This window comes from Astatotilapia calliptera, chromosome 15, assembly GCF_964374335.1.
Source record: "Astatotilapia calliptera chromosome 15, fAstCal68.1, whole genome shotgun sequence".
Taxonomy (NCBI): domain Eukaryota; kingdom Metazoa; phylum Chordata; class Actinopteri; order Cichliformes; family Cichlidae; genus Astatotilapia; species Astatotilapia calliptera.
The window spans coordinates 27,845,464-27,863,653 of NC_137436.1; the positions used below are offsets into that span (position 1 = coordinate 27,845,464).

The 18,190-nt window shown below is 41.0% G+C and overlaps 1 protein-coding gene across 1 annotated transcript; it reads right to left on the reverse strand.

Moving 5' to 3' along the window:
* Positions 1 to 269: 269 nt before the first annotated feature.
* On the reverse strand, positions 270 to 18,021 carry LOC113037472 (NACHT, LRR and PYD domains-containing protein 3-like). The gene is made up of 7 exons (XM_026194589.2): positions 16,917 to 18,021; positions 14,637 to 16,416; positions 14,352 to 14,525; positions 13,753 to 13,926; positions 13,293 to 13,466; positions 8,703 to 8,749; positions 270 to 4,805 (listed from the first exon to the last, which is right to left on the reverse strand). Exons 1-7 carry the CDS (start codon positions 17,203 to 17,205, stop codon positions 4,252 to 4,254), a joined length of 3,192 nt encoding a protein of 1,063 aa, XP_026050374.1. The 5' UTR covers positions 17,206 to 18,021; the 3' UTR covers positions 270 to 4,251.
* Between the last annotated feature and the right edge of the window lie 169 nt (positions 18,022 to 18,190).

Here is an 18,190-nt window from a genome sequence, read left to right on the forward strand (position 1 = left end):
CAAACAGAAGACAGCATTGACTGTAGCAAGCACAACTATCAGCATCCTCATGTACAGACATGTGTAGACATATGCTCCAAATCATAATCCCCAGAGTTTTTCCTTTAGTCAGCGATCTCTCTGACTAAAGGAGAAATTGCGCGAAGCACCTAAATAAACACATGAACTCAGATTCACATCACTGCATCTCAGTTTATTGATGTAGCATACATGATATGAAGATAGCCTGTTACATTAACTGCAGGTAAAAGATGCTGAAGAAATACATGCACAGTGAGAAAAATGTGTTTATTCAAGGCTGATTAAAAGGAAGCAAGCTGATCAAAGCCTTTACTACAGACTAACAAAACAAAGCATTTAATGATGTAAGCACACGCCATCAGTACCTTCAGTGAGAATCTGTAGAATGTAGAAAAGTCACTGGTTTATACAAGCACAATAACATGAACACAAATGATGTTTTTGGCTTAAGTCATTCTGAAAACTTGGTTAACTGTAAAAAGGAGAAAAATATTAACTCTTCCCAACCCAAAAATTACAGGTACCGTTAGGGTTCTTTGAATTAATAGATTTGAATAACCCACTAAGTAAGTAAGTAAAACTTTATTTTTATAGCACTTTTCACAGACAGATGTCACAAAGTGCTTCACGAGAGAGGTAACAAAAACACAATATAATCATAAATACATCATAAACGCCCCGCTCTAATTAAAGGTATGACACCACAATATCACTGTAAAAACTACACCTTCATTACTATGATTTTTAAGGTTCATTCATAAAAACTTTCTCCAAACAAACTATTGAAGAACTGAGATTTCTGCCACACTGTGAAATAAAAAAGGCTGGAGAGTCTAACATGAATAATTAAGAGGCTTTTAGAAATCTTTACTGTCTATGAATCCAGGTGTTAGCTATAGAAATGCACAGCAACTGACCAGTATAACCATAAATTATATCCACACTGGTGAATGCACCATCTGTTTTTCATATGTGTCTTGATCTATTATTATAGGTCATCGATCTGTCCATGTCATTCAGGCAGAGACCATGCTGTGGAGACACTCTATGTAGACCCACAGCATCTTCTCACACAGTATAACACACAAAAATAAAATAGAATAAAAATGAAATAGAATATAAAAACAGTAAAACGTGGCAAAAAAAAGTTTCACATCTGTTTTAATAGATTTTAACAGAATATCCTGAGACGTCAGAATGAAAGTAGACCAGTTACTTTCTGGCCGTTGTCCCCTTCTGGCCGCCTGTGCCTCAATTTTATTCTGCAACCTAGACATCCACATTACTCACACTCTCACATAACACATACATATAGGGCCTTGGGGGTGGGCATGTTTTACAGCATCCAGAGGATGGTCGGTGTATTCCAACCCACTTCTGGCACTGGTGCCCTACCCTCAATTTTAAATGCATATAGACACTAAGGGTTTTCGGGAGGAGCCGTGCTGCTCTCTGAGAGGAAGCAAGTACCATGCTCTCCTGTGTTTTAAATGCACTTTAGAACAGCACACAGCAACACTACATATGAGCGGGCGTAGGGAGGTTTGGGGTCTTCACTCACCCCGGTTCTGTTAGCCGTCAGGGCTGGGGGGCTGGGAGGAGGTGCTGGCCATCAGATTGGGGTCTGGGATGCGGGGCCTCCCTGCTACTGCAGATAAGGAGGTGGTCCGCTTGCCTCCATCCCAGAGAGAAGGGTTACATCTCCTGGGTTTAGGTGCGGCTTGCCCCTCTGGGGGCGGGGGTACCTGGACCTGGGATATAGAGTATGTTTGGGGAGTGCGACTGTCTGTGCAGTGTCTATTTGTGTCTGTCTACAAGTTGGGTGAGTGCCGAGTATTTGGTTGTGCATATGGGGGTGGGAATGCATGTTTGTGTCCGCGTGCGCCTGTTCGTCTGTGTCTATATGTCAGGTTGGGTCTTAGACTCAACCTCTCTGGGTACATCTCAGGCCCTCCAAAGTACGGAGGCCTATCTCCCCTCACCACACCCCCTGCCGGTGGCTGATGCCCTCAGACATTGGTGTGTTGGTGGTCCTTGTCGTCTTGGGCTGGTCGCTCATTTATGTACCGGCTCACTCCTGGAGGCCGATTGGCGGGGCCTGGCACCTGTGGCCCGCCTGGGCCCCTTCCGGGGGATGGGATGCCCTCAGGCCTCTGGCCTCTGGGCCTGAAGCTCGGTCCTCTCTGGCACAGCTGGTTGCCGACAGAGCCCGTGGGCACGCCACTGCAACCCCCTCTGGCCTCTGCTCCGTAGCTGCTGGGTGACCTTCCCAGGAGGGTGGCACGGTTTCCCCCCTTTTGGTGGTCCTCCTCGGGTCCTTGTACTCTGGGGCCTCTGCATATATGGGGCCTGGATCTCCTCCATACCTGCTTCATACCCTGGTGGACGGGGCTGTGGCTCCCCACACTCCCTAGCAGATCGTTACATGGAGAAACCTTTGGAATACATGCATGCTGATCCACACAGGTATGCACACAGGTGTACACACGGGTGTTCACAGACGCGGACTACACCTTTCTTGGCTGCTGCCTCAAAGCACATTGTGCGCTGTCTATCTTGTGTGCTGCACAATAGCGTTTAATATTTAGTATCTTCTGTTATCTACTGCTAGCTAATTTATTCTGATGGCGCTGTTTTTATTATGTTGCTCTTTTTTTGTTTGCTTTCTCTTCTGTTTTTTTTTTCTCCATACAGGTAATCCAGGTGTTTTGTTTGTTTTTCTTTCTTTCTTCCCCCCTTTCTCACCGTCTCTTCTCCCCTCTGGTTTTCTTTCTCTCCCTCTCTTTCTTTCATTCTTTCTCCCTGTTCTATCCCCCAGTCATGTCTGTCCCGTTTGTAGCAACCAAAAATAAAATAAATTCATAATTATAATAAAGGTCAATCAAATGGACCAATATGGCGAGGCCATGATGATCCACTTGGTAAAATAAATCCGCTTGGCATCTTTCTTGGCCTTAAGACAACAATTCTGATGGCTAAAGATCCAAATGGGACACATACAAAAAAAAAAAGAAAGTAGACCAGTTAGGATTAGCATCATAGCCATCAAAGCCATCATAAAAAAAATATTTGTAAAAGCAGGGAGTCATTACATTTGTATGTTATAATGTACAGTACATTTCCTATGATAAACATGTGTATGGCGTTATTTTTATGCCACTATTCTGAGCGCACGTAAAAAACATTTGCAGGTGCAAGTGTTGCATTTTGAGGAGAAATTTATTTTGAACGAAGAAAAGCTAAATTTAAGTGAACAAAATTCATTGCTGCTTGCAAAAAATGTATTTCAGTGTTTGCTATTATCCATACACACACACACAATAGCAGCCTCTCTCTCTCAGTTTTTGTATTTGCGCTTGCTCTCAAAACATTAGAGCACTTATGCAAATATGTGATGTCTTGATAAATCGAGCAGATATTTGAAGTTTACACAGCACCATTCTCGCATGAAAATATCTTAAAAGTTTATTTTGTGACCCAGAAAGAGTAATATTTCAAACTCCGCCACTCTGTGTTCCTCCGCCACTGCTTCGTTTGAGTTTTGGACGAAATGGATTCTGGAATATTGCATTTCGTCATTTTGAGCTGATTGGAGACCAAAACAGCCAATCAGATTTTTTTGCATCCACATCTGTGATTGGCTGGTTTTGTGGCACAAATATAACGGTGTACAGAAAGAGTTGAACGCGCACAGGCAGAAATGTTGAGAGTGCAAGCAACACATTGTAAGCAAGCGCAATTGCAAAAACTGAGCGAGAGGCGCTGCTATTGTGTGTGTGTATGGATAATAGCAAACACTGAAATACATTTTGTTCACTCAAATTTAGCTTTTCTTTGCTCAAAATAAATTTCTCCTCAAAATGCAACACTTGCACCTGCAAATTTTTTTCACGTGCGCTCAGAATAGTGGCACAAAAATAACACCATACATGTCTGTCAACTGCTGGCAAGTTTGTATTCACAGCCCCTTCCAATACTGTCATACATGTCATGCATTTATGACCATGGGGTATTAAAAAAAAAAAAAAAAAAAAAAAAAAAAGGATTACATTATTTTCAGCTCTTTGGTAGGACATTCATTCATTCACCACCAAACGTCTGGTGACCACCTCTCTGTTATGCAGAATCAGTAGGAGGGTAACTGCTACATGGTCCTTTGGTTTATAGTCTGTGGTGTGCAGAGTGAAAACCACCATCAGCAGTAGTTTGCAGTCAGGAGCAGACTCTCTCCTACAACTCACACAGAGATGCAGTGGACTCATATGACCAGAACCCAAACCCGAACCCAAAGGCAGGGTAGACTGGTTCGGTGAATGTGGTGTGGAAGGTGTGCAGGAGGGACAGTTTTTCCGAGCAGACTCGGTAGAAGGACACAGTACCAGCAGGACAGTCCACATACACTGCTATTCTTTTAGGTAGAGTAGCACCATAGGGAAGATAGACAACATGTTCTCTCTTGTTGTGCCAAAAAGAATATTTCTCTTGAGTGCAGATTAGACTCCAGCACTGGTCATTCCACCCGAGCCTGCAGTCCGCACTGTTCCCTTTCCTGCTGATTCTTTTGTACGTCACTGCTATGACAACTTGCCCTTCCCTCTCCACCTCCCAGTAACAACGACCAGTCAGACCATTTTTACACAGCACCTGCCAGCAGCAGTAGTCAAACCTCTCTGGATGATTTGGATAGGGCTGTTCCTCTTTCACCACAGTCACCTTCTTGTTGTCGTCAGACAGTTTGAGGTTTCTGTGCGCTGTATTTGGATCCAGTTCAAGCCCACAGAAATCTGAAAGAAACAACAGCACAAAGTATTATTCTATCATCCAACCACAGACTCACAAAACAAATATTTTTTGTTTTTTGGAGGTATGAGTGACCACATTTGAAGGTGGTTCGATACCCATCTGCTCCAGTCTGTGTGGCAAACAGTGTTGGGGAGTAACGGAATACATGTACCGCCGTTACGTATTTAGAATACAAAATATGAGTAACTGTATTCCGTTACAGTTACCGTTTAAAAAGGTGGTATTCAGAATACAGTTACTTTGTTGAAATAAATGGAATACACTGGGGTACTTTCCTGTTTCATTTTGTCGCGGGTCAGGACTGTTTGGGTTTTGTTTGACAGCTACGTTCTTTTGTTCCAGGCGGCAGCGTTACGGTTGCCATGGTTACAGGGCGACGCTCTCTCTCTCTGCGACTGTGTGTTTCCTGGGTGAGAGAGCGCCTTTTCGTTGTTGTTGTTGTTGTTGTTGTGCTAAGCTAACAGGCAGAATGCTACAAGCATAGCTCTAAAGAATGTACATCATGTTCAGTGTAGTCCGTGCTGCTGGGAGAATGGACTGCCATACACGTTATGTGTCTGTGAGCGCTAGGAGGGAGAAAAAGGGGAGTGGAAAGGTACGAGCAGTCATCGAGCAAAAACGGGAGCTGGAAGCATGTAAATATAATAATAACCACTGCAGCCAAGAAGAGTGCCTGACGAGCCCAGTTGTAAGTAAGCTATTAAGACTCGACTGTACACTGTGTTTGTGTTTTCCTCCGAAAACAACAAGTTCCGTTGGAGCAGCCTTTCAACGCCTCTCTCTGTCTGTCGCAAGAAAAGTTGACCCACACAACAAAGTAGAGCTATTTTTCGGCTACCAGCCGACAGGGACCCCGCCGTATTATGCTGGGCTTACACTGTGCGATTTTTTCAGTCGCGCGATTCAGCTCCTGCTCAAACTGTACGATTGACTCGCAGGGGTTAGAAGTTCATAGGTCACGATGCAGGGTCTCACACTATACGGCCCGATGCTCTGATGCGACCTGAGTGCTCACACTGTGCGTCCATAAAAATGAAGGTTATAACAGAAATTCTGTCGCTCGCTCTCCCTCTCCGTCTTTCACTCACACAGACACACCACCACCATCAACTTTGCTAAATTGCTAATGAAAAACATTGGTCAGGCAGCTGTGATTGAGCAGCAGTGTCGATCCAACTATTTTCACGGTTGTTGTGGTCGTGATAATTTTGTGAGGCCACATCGAAAGGGCTCGGATGGTTCTACAGGTTGTGTCCAGATCACACGCTGCACTGCCTTGCTACGCCGTCTTTTTCGCTGACATTTGTGTTTGCGCGTGCGCAGTGTGGCAAACTGCGGTGACACCCTCACGACCAAGTGATTGATGATCGGGAGCTGGTCGTGAGGTGTCAATCGCTTCTCGTTACCCCACGTATACTACACGATGCACGACGCACGATGAAGGCCAAAATCGGGCCGATCGCCAAAACGATCGCACGACTCAAAAATCGGCTCAAAATGGGCCAAAAATCGCACAGTGTGAGCCCAGCATTAGTCAGAGGTCCCTTTACTACAGTTCGGAGTCGCGGACCTTCAGTAATAGTAATAAATCACACAGCAATAGTACATTCACATTGTTGTAAAAAGCATGATAATATTGTAGCGGGTCAGGGCTGTTCGGGGTTCTGCTTGTACAGTTATGTTTTGTGTATGTTGCCATGGTGACGGGTGACGCCCTCTCGCTGCGACGGTGTGTCCTTCCGGGGTCAGAAGGCGCCCTATGGTCGTGTCCAAATTCATGGGCTGCATCCTCCTGAGGACCCGGCCTTCGCGGTCTACGTGGGCCGGGTCCTCAGAAGATCGGGTAGGCCGGAAGTAAACGGCCGTGAAATTGGATGGTCTAGCCTTCTGATTAGCGTCACCGCTGTCTCGGTGGAGTTTAATAAACTCAGCCGTCTGCTCCTTGCTGTCTAAAATATAACAGGACACTGGAGTAAACTCTCGGCCATCTCACACTTCTGTTTAATCAGTTTTCTGTTTGACGTTTAGTCAGCTGTGTAAAAACCAAGGAGGAACCCACCCGGGGGATTAATAAAGTCTTATTTTATCTAATCTAATAACTTTAATCTCAGCCAAACCGATTTACTCACGAACAAACAAAACACTGAAAAAAGCCCAACAATAACATTTTTAGGTTGTCTAAGTGACTTATATATTACGTTTGTCACGGCCGGGCGGGTTACACACAGTAATTCGGCGTGCCCGTGTGGCGTGCTGGCTAGACCCAAGCGCGGCGAAGGCTAGCGGTGGGTTTGGAGCAGGCACGCAGTTATTCTAGTAACGATCAGTGCACGAAGCGTGGCTTCGGAACGGTCGTTACCGACAGAGAGCGAGCGGAGCCGGGAAGAGAAAAATGATTGAAGGGATAATCACTCACGGTTGCTGAATCAGGCGGAGACTGACGTCGGCAGAGTTTCGGAGCTCCTGACACGAAGAGAATGATGTCTGAGTGGCGAACAGGTGGGTGGCGTCTCTCTTTTAACCCCGGCCCCGTGATCAGCTGATCACAGCTGATCACCGGCTGACAACGTTTAACCCGAGCAGCGAAAGTCCGCGGTGATCTGAAAATGATGTGCCGGGAGTTGTGCCATTCTCGGCCGCATCAGTAACCCTCGAGCTCCCGGCTAGCTATCGAGCTGGTGGGTAGCAGACGTCTCCGAAAACGTCGAAGCACTTTAGCAAAGATGCGATATCTTGATAAACCGAGCAGATATTTGATGTTTACACAGCTACTTTCTCGCCTGAAAATATGTTAAAAGTTTATTTTGTGACCCAGAAAGATTAATAAGAGTAATTTTAAAACTTAGTAGCGGCCGCCATTAGCCGGAAACTGGAGCTTGGCTGGGCCGCGCTATGAATTCTGGGATATGGTGGGCCACGAAGGACACACCCGACCCATCCTTCAAATTCGCAAAAAGGACCACGCATTTGTCGGCTGCATTCGGAGGGGTCTACGAATTTGGACAGCCTTCGGCGCGTCGCTGTGACGTAATCGGTCTACAAATGCGGCCTCAGGAGAATGCAGCCCATGAATTTGGACACGACATATGTGTGTTGTGGTTGCCGCGCTGAGCAGTTAGCTAGTGGCAGTGTGTTCTTCTGCAAATGTAATAAACGGCTGTGCTCCCTGGCTAGCTCACGGGAAGCAAGACCAAACGATACCTCCGTCTCCTCCTTGTCTGAACTCGCCACAATATATTAAGTAATCCAAAGTATTCAGAATACATTACTGTCATTGAGTAACGTAACAGAATAGGTTACAGAATACATTTTGGGGCATGTATTCTGTATTCTGTAATGGAATACATTTTAAAAGTAACCTTCCCAACACTGGTGGCAAATACCCTTGGGCAAGATACTAACCCCAAGTTGACCGATCAGAGTAAGAATATGTGTGAATGTTAGATAGGACTTACATAGAAAGAGCATAGAATATGTGGGAAAGATAGGGTAGAAAAGCACTGTTTAAGAACCAGTCCATTTACCATTTACACTGACACAGACATCTGCTATTTGGTGATATGTGAAATTACAATTCTAGAAATTCATTCATCAAAACTGGAGCTCATACTACTTGAACAGTGAGTTAGTAAAACTAACCACACAGCCGCCATATTATTTGTCAGATAATTGCATTAAAAATGCTGCAAAAGGCACAAACATAGCCAAAATATCCAGTTTACGGACTCCAATTAGCTGAAATGAATCCTAACAGACTATTGACCATGACTAAATAGTGAAGGAGGTCATGACCCTAATACTGCAAAGCTGGTTTTTGCAGATTAGTTCCTCTTTACATCATAGGAAAATTGAAATTTTAATATATGAATGTTTCTTACACTTCCTCAGACCAGGTTTCAGTCGCTGTTCTCCACAATGGTCCAACCTGAGGGAGGAAAAGTCGAAAAATAATTTATTTTCTCATTTATTTATTTCTACTGTTGAGTTTTTAATAATAATTTATTATTTAGGGCCCCATTTATGGAACGCCAGGACTGCCATAATGAATTAATTAAATACACCATTAAATAATTAATTAAATGTGGCAATATTTAATTAAAATTGGAATTAATTAATTAAATAAATAGTTATGACACATGTAATTAATTAATTATTGACACATTTAATTAATTATTTATGTATTTCACATTTTAATTAATTAATTATTGACACATGTAATTAATTAATTATTGACACATTTAATTAATTATTTATGTATTTCACATTTTAATTAATTATTGACACATTTAATTAATTATTGACACATTTAATTAATTATTTAATGATATATTTATTTATTTCATTTTGGCAGTCCTGGCGCCTGGCTCTCATCATGAAATAATTTTATCTGTCAGCCTCACCCATCAAACTTAGGGGGCGGGGTTAACGCTGATCGAGTCAAAACCATTGCTTTGGCCTGGTGGCCATTGTTTCTAGCACACAACAACCGGCATGTGGAAGCTAACAGAACTGAGTTTTGAAAAACCCTGTTTGTGTGTCACCAAATACCGTTTTAATATTTTTTTTAGCCGAGAATGTAGTGGTTTAATCTTCATGTGTCTGGTCGGTTTGTCAAGATACAGCCTCTTTGCAAAAGTGTTTCGATGATTTCGGAGATGTCTGCCCAGTCTCACGGCAAAGCGTGGGATAGACCCGTTCGCCTCGCAAGCAATCCCACCGACAAAGCGCAGGCCCCGGTACACAGCTGTAGTAACCCCCGCTGACTTCTTTTACTGAGGTTATATTTATCGGTGTTTTATTTCCTGATGTTCTTATGTAGGGCTGAACGATTATGGAAAATAATCTAATTGCGATTTTTTGCCCCAATATTGCGATTGCGATGCGATATGCGATTATTTTTTAAGGTCTTTGTCTTCTGTATTATTAAACAAAGACAAGCAATACATCATATAGTATGGCCAATACTATATTACATTAATTTTAAACTGTTCTTTCCTGGAAGACAGACCTCTGTTATGATGACATGAGGTGATGCATGAATTGATGACTAACATTTTTATTTAACTTCTTCAATCACAACAGTATATTTGAACATACACAATAGTTTATTTTTAGCTTACAAACATCTGAGCATAAAGTGCTGACAAGGAACTGGTGTAAACATTAAAATGAAAGTCAGTACAATGTGCAGATTGCAGAAATATACATAAAAAAAATCAGTGGCTTTACCACACTCAGTTTTTCGACATCTGTGAACTACTAGACAGTCATTCAATTAAAAAATAATATTAAATAAATAAAACTAATAAATAAAAAATACACATCTTACTGATCTCTGCAGTCAGTAACATTACACATAAAGTGCAAACATAATAGCAATTGTATAAACACACACAAACACGCCTTTAAAATTTAAAGGTGTGAAATTGGACGGTCTAGCCTTCTGATTAGCTAATCAGAAGGCTAGTTCTGATTAGCGTCACCGCTGTCTCGGTGGAGTTTAATAAACTTGGCCGTCTGCTTCTTGCTATCTAAAATATAACCAGACACTGGTGTAAATTCTCGACTGTCTCATACTTCTGTTTAATAAGTTTTCTGTTTAACGTTTAGTCAGCTGTGTGAAAACCAAGGAGGAACCCACCCGGGGGATTAATAAAGTTTTATTTTATCTAATCTAATCTAATAACTTTAATCTCAGCCAAACCGATTTACTCACGAACAAACAAAACACTGAAAAAAGCCCAACAATAACATTTTTAGGTTATCTAAGTGACTTATATATTACGTTTAACCCGAGCAGCGAAACTCCGCGGTGATCTGAAAATGATGTGCCGGGAGTTGTGCCGTTCTCGGCCGCATCAGTAACCCTCGAGCTCGCGGCTAGCTGTCGAGCTGGTGGGTAGCAGACGCCTCTGAAAACGTCGAAGCACTTTTGCAAATATGGGATATCTTGATAAACCGAGCAGATATTTGATGTTTACACAACTACTTTCTCACCTGAAAATATGTTAAAAGTTTATTTTGTGACCCAGAAAGATTAGTATGAGTAATTTTAAAACTTAGTAGCGGCCGCCATTGCTGGAAACTGGAGTTTGGCTGGGCCGCGCTATGAATTCTGGGATATGGTAGTAATTTGGACAGCCTTCGGCGCGTCGCTGTGACGTAATCGGTCTACAAATGCGGCCTCAGGAGGATGCAGCCCATGAATTTGGACATGTCCAGAGTATAATCGCAGCCTTTGCGGTTAGAAAATTGCACTTGATCATGTCGCGATATTATCGCAAATGCGATATATCGTTCAGCCCTATTCTTATGTGTCCTACATGTTTCAGTCGCCAATTCTGAATTATAACTAACATTAAAAACATGTTTAAGGAGGAGAGAGAGCAAATAAATCTGTTTAACATCTGATCTTTGGGTTTTTGTTCAGTAATCAGCGTGACCTGTGTATAAACGCATAAAAGAGATAACGTTGGTGTTTCCGTCATGTAGTAACTGCTGGCTTTAACTGTACAAAGGTTGTTCGACACTATGAAACACATACAGACTTCATGATGTTCGGCTAATATTTTTATTGTGAATATTAATCATGCTGACCTCGCTCTGTACACCACGCAGCGAGGTCAGCATATCCACGATATCCTCAGCTCCATGAGTTAACACAAAGTTTCCCAGCTGACTATCTAACTTCCAACTATTCCAGAGACGTGAAAATATACAGCATAAAGAAAAGTGTAAGAGACTCAGCAGCAGATTAGAATAACAGTTATACATTTAATAAATCACCAAATGAATCCAAGAAATGAGCAAACCTGTTCCGACAATTTGAGTTTGTATTCCCTCAGCTGCAGACTCGCTGCTGTTTAAATGTTTGAAAAGGAAGATTAGATATAAAAAACGTCAAACATAGACTCAGTCTGCCTTCACATTTGATATGAGGCCAGCACGTATAGTGGCCAAACTTTTGAGCGTTTGAGCCACTTAGTAAATGACACTCCGCAATGTGGTGATGTCATTCGGGGCGACTAGAATTGATAAGGGAATCGTTTGCAAAAATGGCAAACAATTCCAAGGAATTGAAACAGTGGGAACCGGTTCTCAACAAGAACCGGGTTTCGATACCCATCCCTATATACTGGTTTTCACAGGTTCATCAGGTCCACCTCAAAAGCGGTGAATATTAACATCAGTCCCTCATGATGCTTCAGTGAGACAATTGTGAGTTTAAACTTAATGGCGCACCCTGGTGGCAAGGTGGTTCACCATGAAAGATGAAGTGGCATTTCAAATTCAAATTCAAATTTTATTTTATTTGTCACGTACACAGTCATACACAGTACGATATGTAGTGAAATGCTTGGACATTTGAGGGGCTTAGAAAGCTCAAGAACTCTTGAAATTTGGCCCACACCTCCAATGTGATGAAGACTTTCTTGTTATGTGATCAGCCATGTGAAGTCAGCCATTTTAAAATTAATGTGTAATTTTGGCGACATTTTCCCCTCTTTTCAGGCCTCGTACTTTGACAAACTCCTCCAAGGAATTTTAATCAGATCGAGATGATCTCCAGTGCAGGGAATCTAAAGACCTTTGTGATGTTAAATTGCGAAGCTTTTTACGTTTAGGGAAACGGGGTGGTCATGGCGGCACGTGGAGTTTCAATCACTCGCCAAAAAGCAGTAATCTGCTGTCACTCAAAAACACAATATCCAATCTCTCCCAAATTTCACAGGCATGAGTCAAGAGTCAAGCTCGGAAATATTTGACAAGCAATTTATCAGTAATGGTTAGAGCGCCACCCAGTGGGATGACTATAATTATCATTGAACGAAATGAAATTTTAGCTGGTGGTTCTACGCATGAATTCCATCAATGTGACATCAGATCGGAAATGCTTGGTGTAGGTGGTGGGCATGGCTCGATGCGCTGGGGTGTGAGGGCCCTCATAACGCTGCTTGCAGCTTTAATTTCAATGTTGCTTCTATATTTTATATATTTGTTGCTTATTATTATTATTATTATTATTATTGTTGTTGTTGTTGTTGTTGTTGTTGTTGTTAGTAGTAGTAGTAGTATTAAAGTTCAATATTAAAATTCATTGTATTCCATACTCCGTGTTATCTCATTTTTGTTTGTATTAGTGAAGGCTACAAATGATCTTCTTATGGCCTCTAGAAAGAGAGACCATATTTCTCTCATACTCCCTCTCTTCGTTGGCTTTCTGTTAAATCAAGAATTGTATTTAAAATCCTTCTCTTCACATACAAGATCTTACTTCTTGTTCCTAGAGTATTTAAAAGTATTTTTTCAAAATAAATCCTGTTTACTTATCTCCAAAATATAAGGGCAGCATTTGGAGCAAGAAGTCATCACCAATATTGAGTGAAACCTCAGAGGTTTAATTATATGATTAATATTCAAAAGTATTTTAATTAGTAATTAGTAGGCTGCTAATTTTCTGTTCGTACCTGAGTGTTTCCAATTGGCATTGTCTATCCTTCAGGCCAAAAGAAAGGAGAGTCACGCCTTGGTCGCCTGGATGATTGTAGCTCAGGTCCAATTCTCTCAGATGGGAAGGGTTTGAACTCAGAGCTGAGGCCAGAGCAGCACAGCCTTGTTCTGTGACTTGACAGCCTGATAGCCTGAAATTGAGTCAGTTATTTTTTTCTGAAGTTACAAACTTCCTTACAAATTTAGGTAACAGATATTTGAAAATGACACAAATAAGAAAATGAAAAAGATAGCAGATAGTACCTTTGTATACCACTGTACTCCACAAGTAAGTCCAGTTACATTATTAATAAATCAAATCAATCAAAGAAATGAAATAAAACTACATGAAAGTTGTCCAATTTGATGATAAAAATCATAAAGTAATATGTAATGTCACTTCATCATTTATAAATGAGGAAACTGTGGAGTCCTGACCTAAGAGTTTGAAGTACACAGTGATTACTCTCCAGTCCAGCAGATAAAAGTTGTACTCCTGAATCCTGCAGGTCATTGTTGCTCACATCCAGTTCTTTTAGATTTAAGGACTGTGTGCTGATAACTGTAGAAAGAGTTTCACAGCTTCTCCATGACAAGTTACAGCCAATCAGCCTGTTTATAAACAAACCATTAGACATGTTAAAATAACAATGATTTTTAAATTAGCACAAAAAGACAGACAGAATTGATGCAAATCAACATCAACTACAGATTGACACTTTTTCCCATAAGGCCAGTTAAGTCTGGATAGTTTTTTTTACCTTAATAAATTCAATTAGCATTTAAAAACCTGCAGATCTTTTTAGCTTTGTCTGATATAAAAATGTGTTTGATGATCTCAAATATTTAACTAATACTAAAAAACTAAACTAAAACTAAAACAATAGCCCACAAAACCAAAGAGAAATTAAGACATGTATGCAACACTGTATGTTGCAATCAAGAAGAAATTTGAATAGTAATTAAATTTACCAAGACTAAGAATAAAATATGCCGCGAAACATAGACGAGCATCAGCCAACACTAACATTCCTGACCTGAGAGTTTCCAGTTGACAATGTGGACCCTCCAGTATGGTAGAAAGCATCTTCACTCCTGAATCCTCCAGGTTGTTGTTGCTCAGGTCCAGCTCTCTCAGACAAGAGGACTGGGAGCTGAGCACTGGAGACAGAATTTTTACACTTTTCTCTGACAGGTTACAAGAACTCAACCTGCAAAATTAAACAACAACAGAGAAAACCATTGAAAACATATTTTAAAATCATCATATGAGTATCAATAGTAGCTAACCAATTACTTTTAATAGATATCACAGCACTTACAAAGCTTTGTTGGAGGCTTTAACCACAGGCAGTAGCTTCAGAAGAACCTCCTCTGAAGCTGAATATTTCTTCAGGTCAAAGACATCCAGATTTTCTGATGATAATAATATGAAGACTAGAGCTGACCACTGAGATGGAAATAGATCATTCGTGTAAAGATTTCCTGAACTCAATGACTTTTGGATGTCCTCCAATAGAGAATGATCATTCACTTCATTCAAACAGTGAAACAAATTGATGCTTTTCTCAGAAGGGAGACCATCATCAAGCCTTTCCTTGATGTACTGGACTGTTTCCTGTGAGCTACTTCCTGTCTTTCTCAGTAGGCCTTGTAAGAGAATCTGATTGGTCTCCAGTGAAAGACCCAGAAGGAAACGGAGGAACAAGTCCAGGTGTCCATTTGGGCTCTGTAAGGCCTTGTCCACGGCCCTCTGGTGGAGATTAGATTTACTTCTTGAAAGTCTAGAAATCCAGGATGATTGTTGGAGTTCGTCCAGCAGATTGAGTCCAGAGCTGAAAAAGGTCATATGGACATACAGAGCAGCCAGAAACTCCTGAACACTCAGGTGGATAAAAGAAAACACTTTGTCCTGGCGCAACACTCTCTCCTCTTTAAATATCTCTGTAAAAAGTCCTGCATATACTGAGGCACTTGTGACATTGATGCCACAGTCTTTCAAGTCTGATTCATAAAAGATCAGGTTGGCTTTCTGTAGCTGCTCAAAAGCCAGTTTTCCCAAAGACAGAATCATCTCCTTGCTTGCTTGATTCCACTGTGGATCAGCATCAGTTCCTCCCTGATGCTTGACCTTCTTAACTTTGGCTTGAGATATCAAAAGGTGGATGTACATCTCAGTCAGGGTCTTGGGCAGCTCATCTTTATCTTTAGTTTTCAACATATCCTCCAGAACTGTAGCAGTGATGCAGCAGAAGACTGGAATGTGGCACATGATGTTTAAGCTCTGTGAAGTTTTGATATGAGAGATCATTCTGCCAATAAGCTTCTCATCTCTGAATTTCTTTCTGAAGTAGTCTAGTTTTTGAGCATCAGTGAACCCCATAACTTCTGTCACAATGTTTACATACTCAGAAGGGATCTGATTGGCTGCTGCAGGCCGTGTGGTTATCCAAAGGCGAGCAGAGGGAAGCAGATCCCCCCGGATGAGATTTGTCAGCAGCACACTGACTGAGGTGGATTCTGTAGCATCAGTCAGGATCGCAGTTTTGTGGAAGTCCAGAGGAAACCGACACTCATCCAGACCATCAAAGATGAACACAACCTTAAACCCTTCAAAGCTGCAGATTCCTGCTTCTTTGTTTTTAGTAAAAAAATGATTCACAAGTTCCACCAAACTGAACTTTTTGTCTTCCAGTACATTCACCTCTCTGAAAGTGAATAGAAATGTTAAGTGGATGTCCTGGTTGGCTTTGTCTTTAGCCCAGTCCAGAGTGAACTTCTGTGTTGAGACTGTTTTCCCAATGCCAGCCACTCCCTTTGTCAGCACTGTTCTGATTGGTTTGTCTTTAATGGGTGAAGCTTTGAAGATGTCTTCACATCGAAGTCTTGTTTCTGGTCTGTCTGGTTTCCTGTGTGCTTTTTCAATTAGTCTGATCTCATGTTCCTTGTTGACCTCTTGGCTGTTTTCTATTTTGAAGCAGACCTCTGTGTAGGTCTCATTTTGAAGCTTAGATTTACCTCCTTTTTTAAGTTTTTCAGCTGATTCCTGAAACTTTTTCATCAGGTTGGATTTGAGGTTTTTCTGGAACTCAGCAAAACCCTCTAAATAAACAGTGAAATGGTAAGAGTAGATGTGAGTAAATGTCAGTTGTGAAAAAATAGGGTACATTTATGTAATTGTGATAGTTGTCAATGGAAAATAAGCAGAATATGGTTAAGATGGCAAGGACAGGTTCTTAGCAAAAAACAGTAATTACCCAAATTTCTGTAGCGGTTTTGTTCATCAACATTAAAATATAACTGTCATGTCCATGAGTGTGGTAAGTACATTTCATATCAAAGCAATTAATAGGTCCTATTCTTTATTATTCTTTTCACCTCGCAAACCCACTATTGCCATTTCTTGCTATCGTCTCAGATCTACCATCTGTGTATTAAGGTAAAGAACAGCATCTGAAATTATCAAGTCCATCTCTATGCCATGGTTCATAACAAACTGAAAATGTAATAAGATACATTTTCTGTATGAATTATGGTCATCACAAAGTGCACCTCATACCAGGAATCATTCTCATATGAGTGTTAATCATTCAATGACTTACCTGCTTCAGGTTCTGCATTTGGGTCAATTAAAATCTGCACAAGGTCATTCCTATCTAGCTTCCTCAAAACCTTTTTGGTGACCTCAAGCACGTTTTCACAGTATGTTTGCAGCATCTGATCCACTGTGTCTGGCCTGTCTGCCTTATCTAGTCTGCTCTTTGGGATTATTGGGAAGCGTTCCAGGACGTCAGACTTTTGCAGGTACCACTTGAACTCTTTTAACTCGTTGTCTCCCAGATCTTTCAGTGCTCTCAGGAGCAGCTCTTCACGTGTTGAATTTGACATCATGTTTCCCTGCCAAAATCAAAGAAAATCGCACGTCTGAAACAGTTCTATAATTGCTGGGGTGATTCACTGCAGCTGTAATTATTCTTTTTTATATTACTACTTTGTTCAAACTAAAGGTAAGTAGCATCAGGACTCCATAAAAATTACAAAATAAAAGTTGACTATAAACTTGTTGTCCCTTTTAAAGGGGACAAGAAAAGGAAACTCTCAGGTGTCACAAGGAAGGACCAGCAGAAATACTTCAGAAACAAATGTGTGATGCCAAACCTGCAGATATCTAAAGAAGGAGAGTGAGGGTTTAGCACAGATTCTTTCCACCATGAATCAGAAATCCTAACTTGGACTTGCTATGTTGTCAAATATTAGAAGAAACCCTCTGTCAATCCACTGGAAATTCAATCTCCCAGGAATACAGTGGAATTCCAAATCTTCTGAAGGTTTTACCCAAAAGGGAATCAGAGGAAATTCTTGGAAGTTGTAAGCCAGCAGGAAAACATTGAAAATCCAAATCTTCTTGAATCTACGATCTAACATGGCAAAAATGAGAACAGAAAAAGCCAAAAAATGGTGATTTTTTGGCAGGTTCAAGGTGATTTGCAGGTTCAAAGTTTGGGCAGCAGTTGATCCCACGGGTGATATCAGATCATCACATTAAATCACCCGATTTCCAGCTGCACCTTATCATCCTCTATCTGTCTGACGTTTCCATGTACATGGTTTAAAGAAAAGTTTCAAACGTTTCAACTTTAAATTTTCACTTCAATACATGTTCTTCTTTTCTATGTTGTACTTAACATAGAAATGTTAATAATTTCATCACAAAAGAGATTATGTTCAAATGAATGTTCATTTGAAAATGAGCTAATGATAGTATTGATGAATGATGAAGTTAAATTGGATAAACTGAATGAAACATAGTATAGTATATTCATATGTAATTGAATTGTAATATCAGAATCAGAATTAATAAAGTATTCTGATTCTG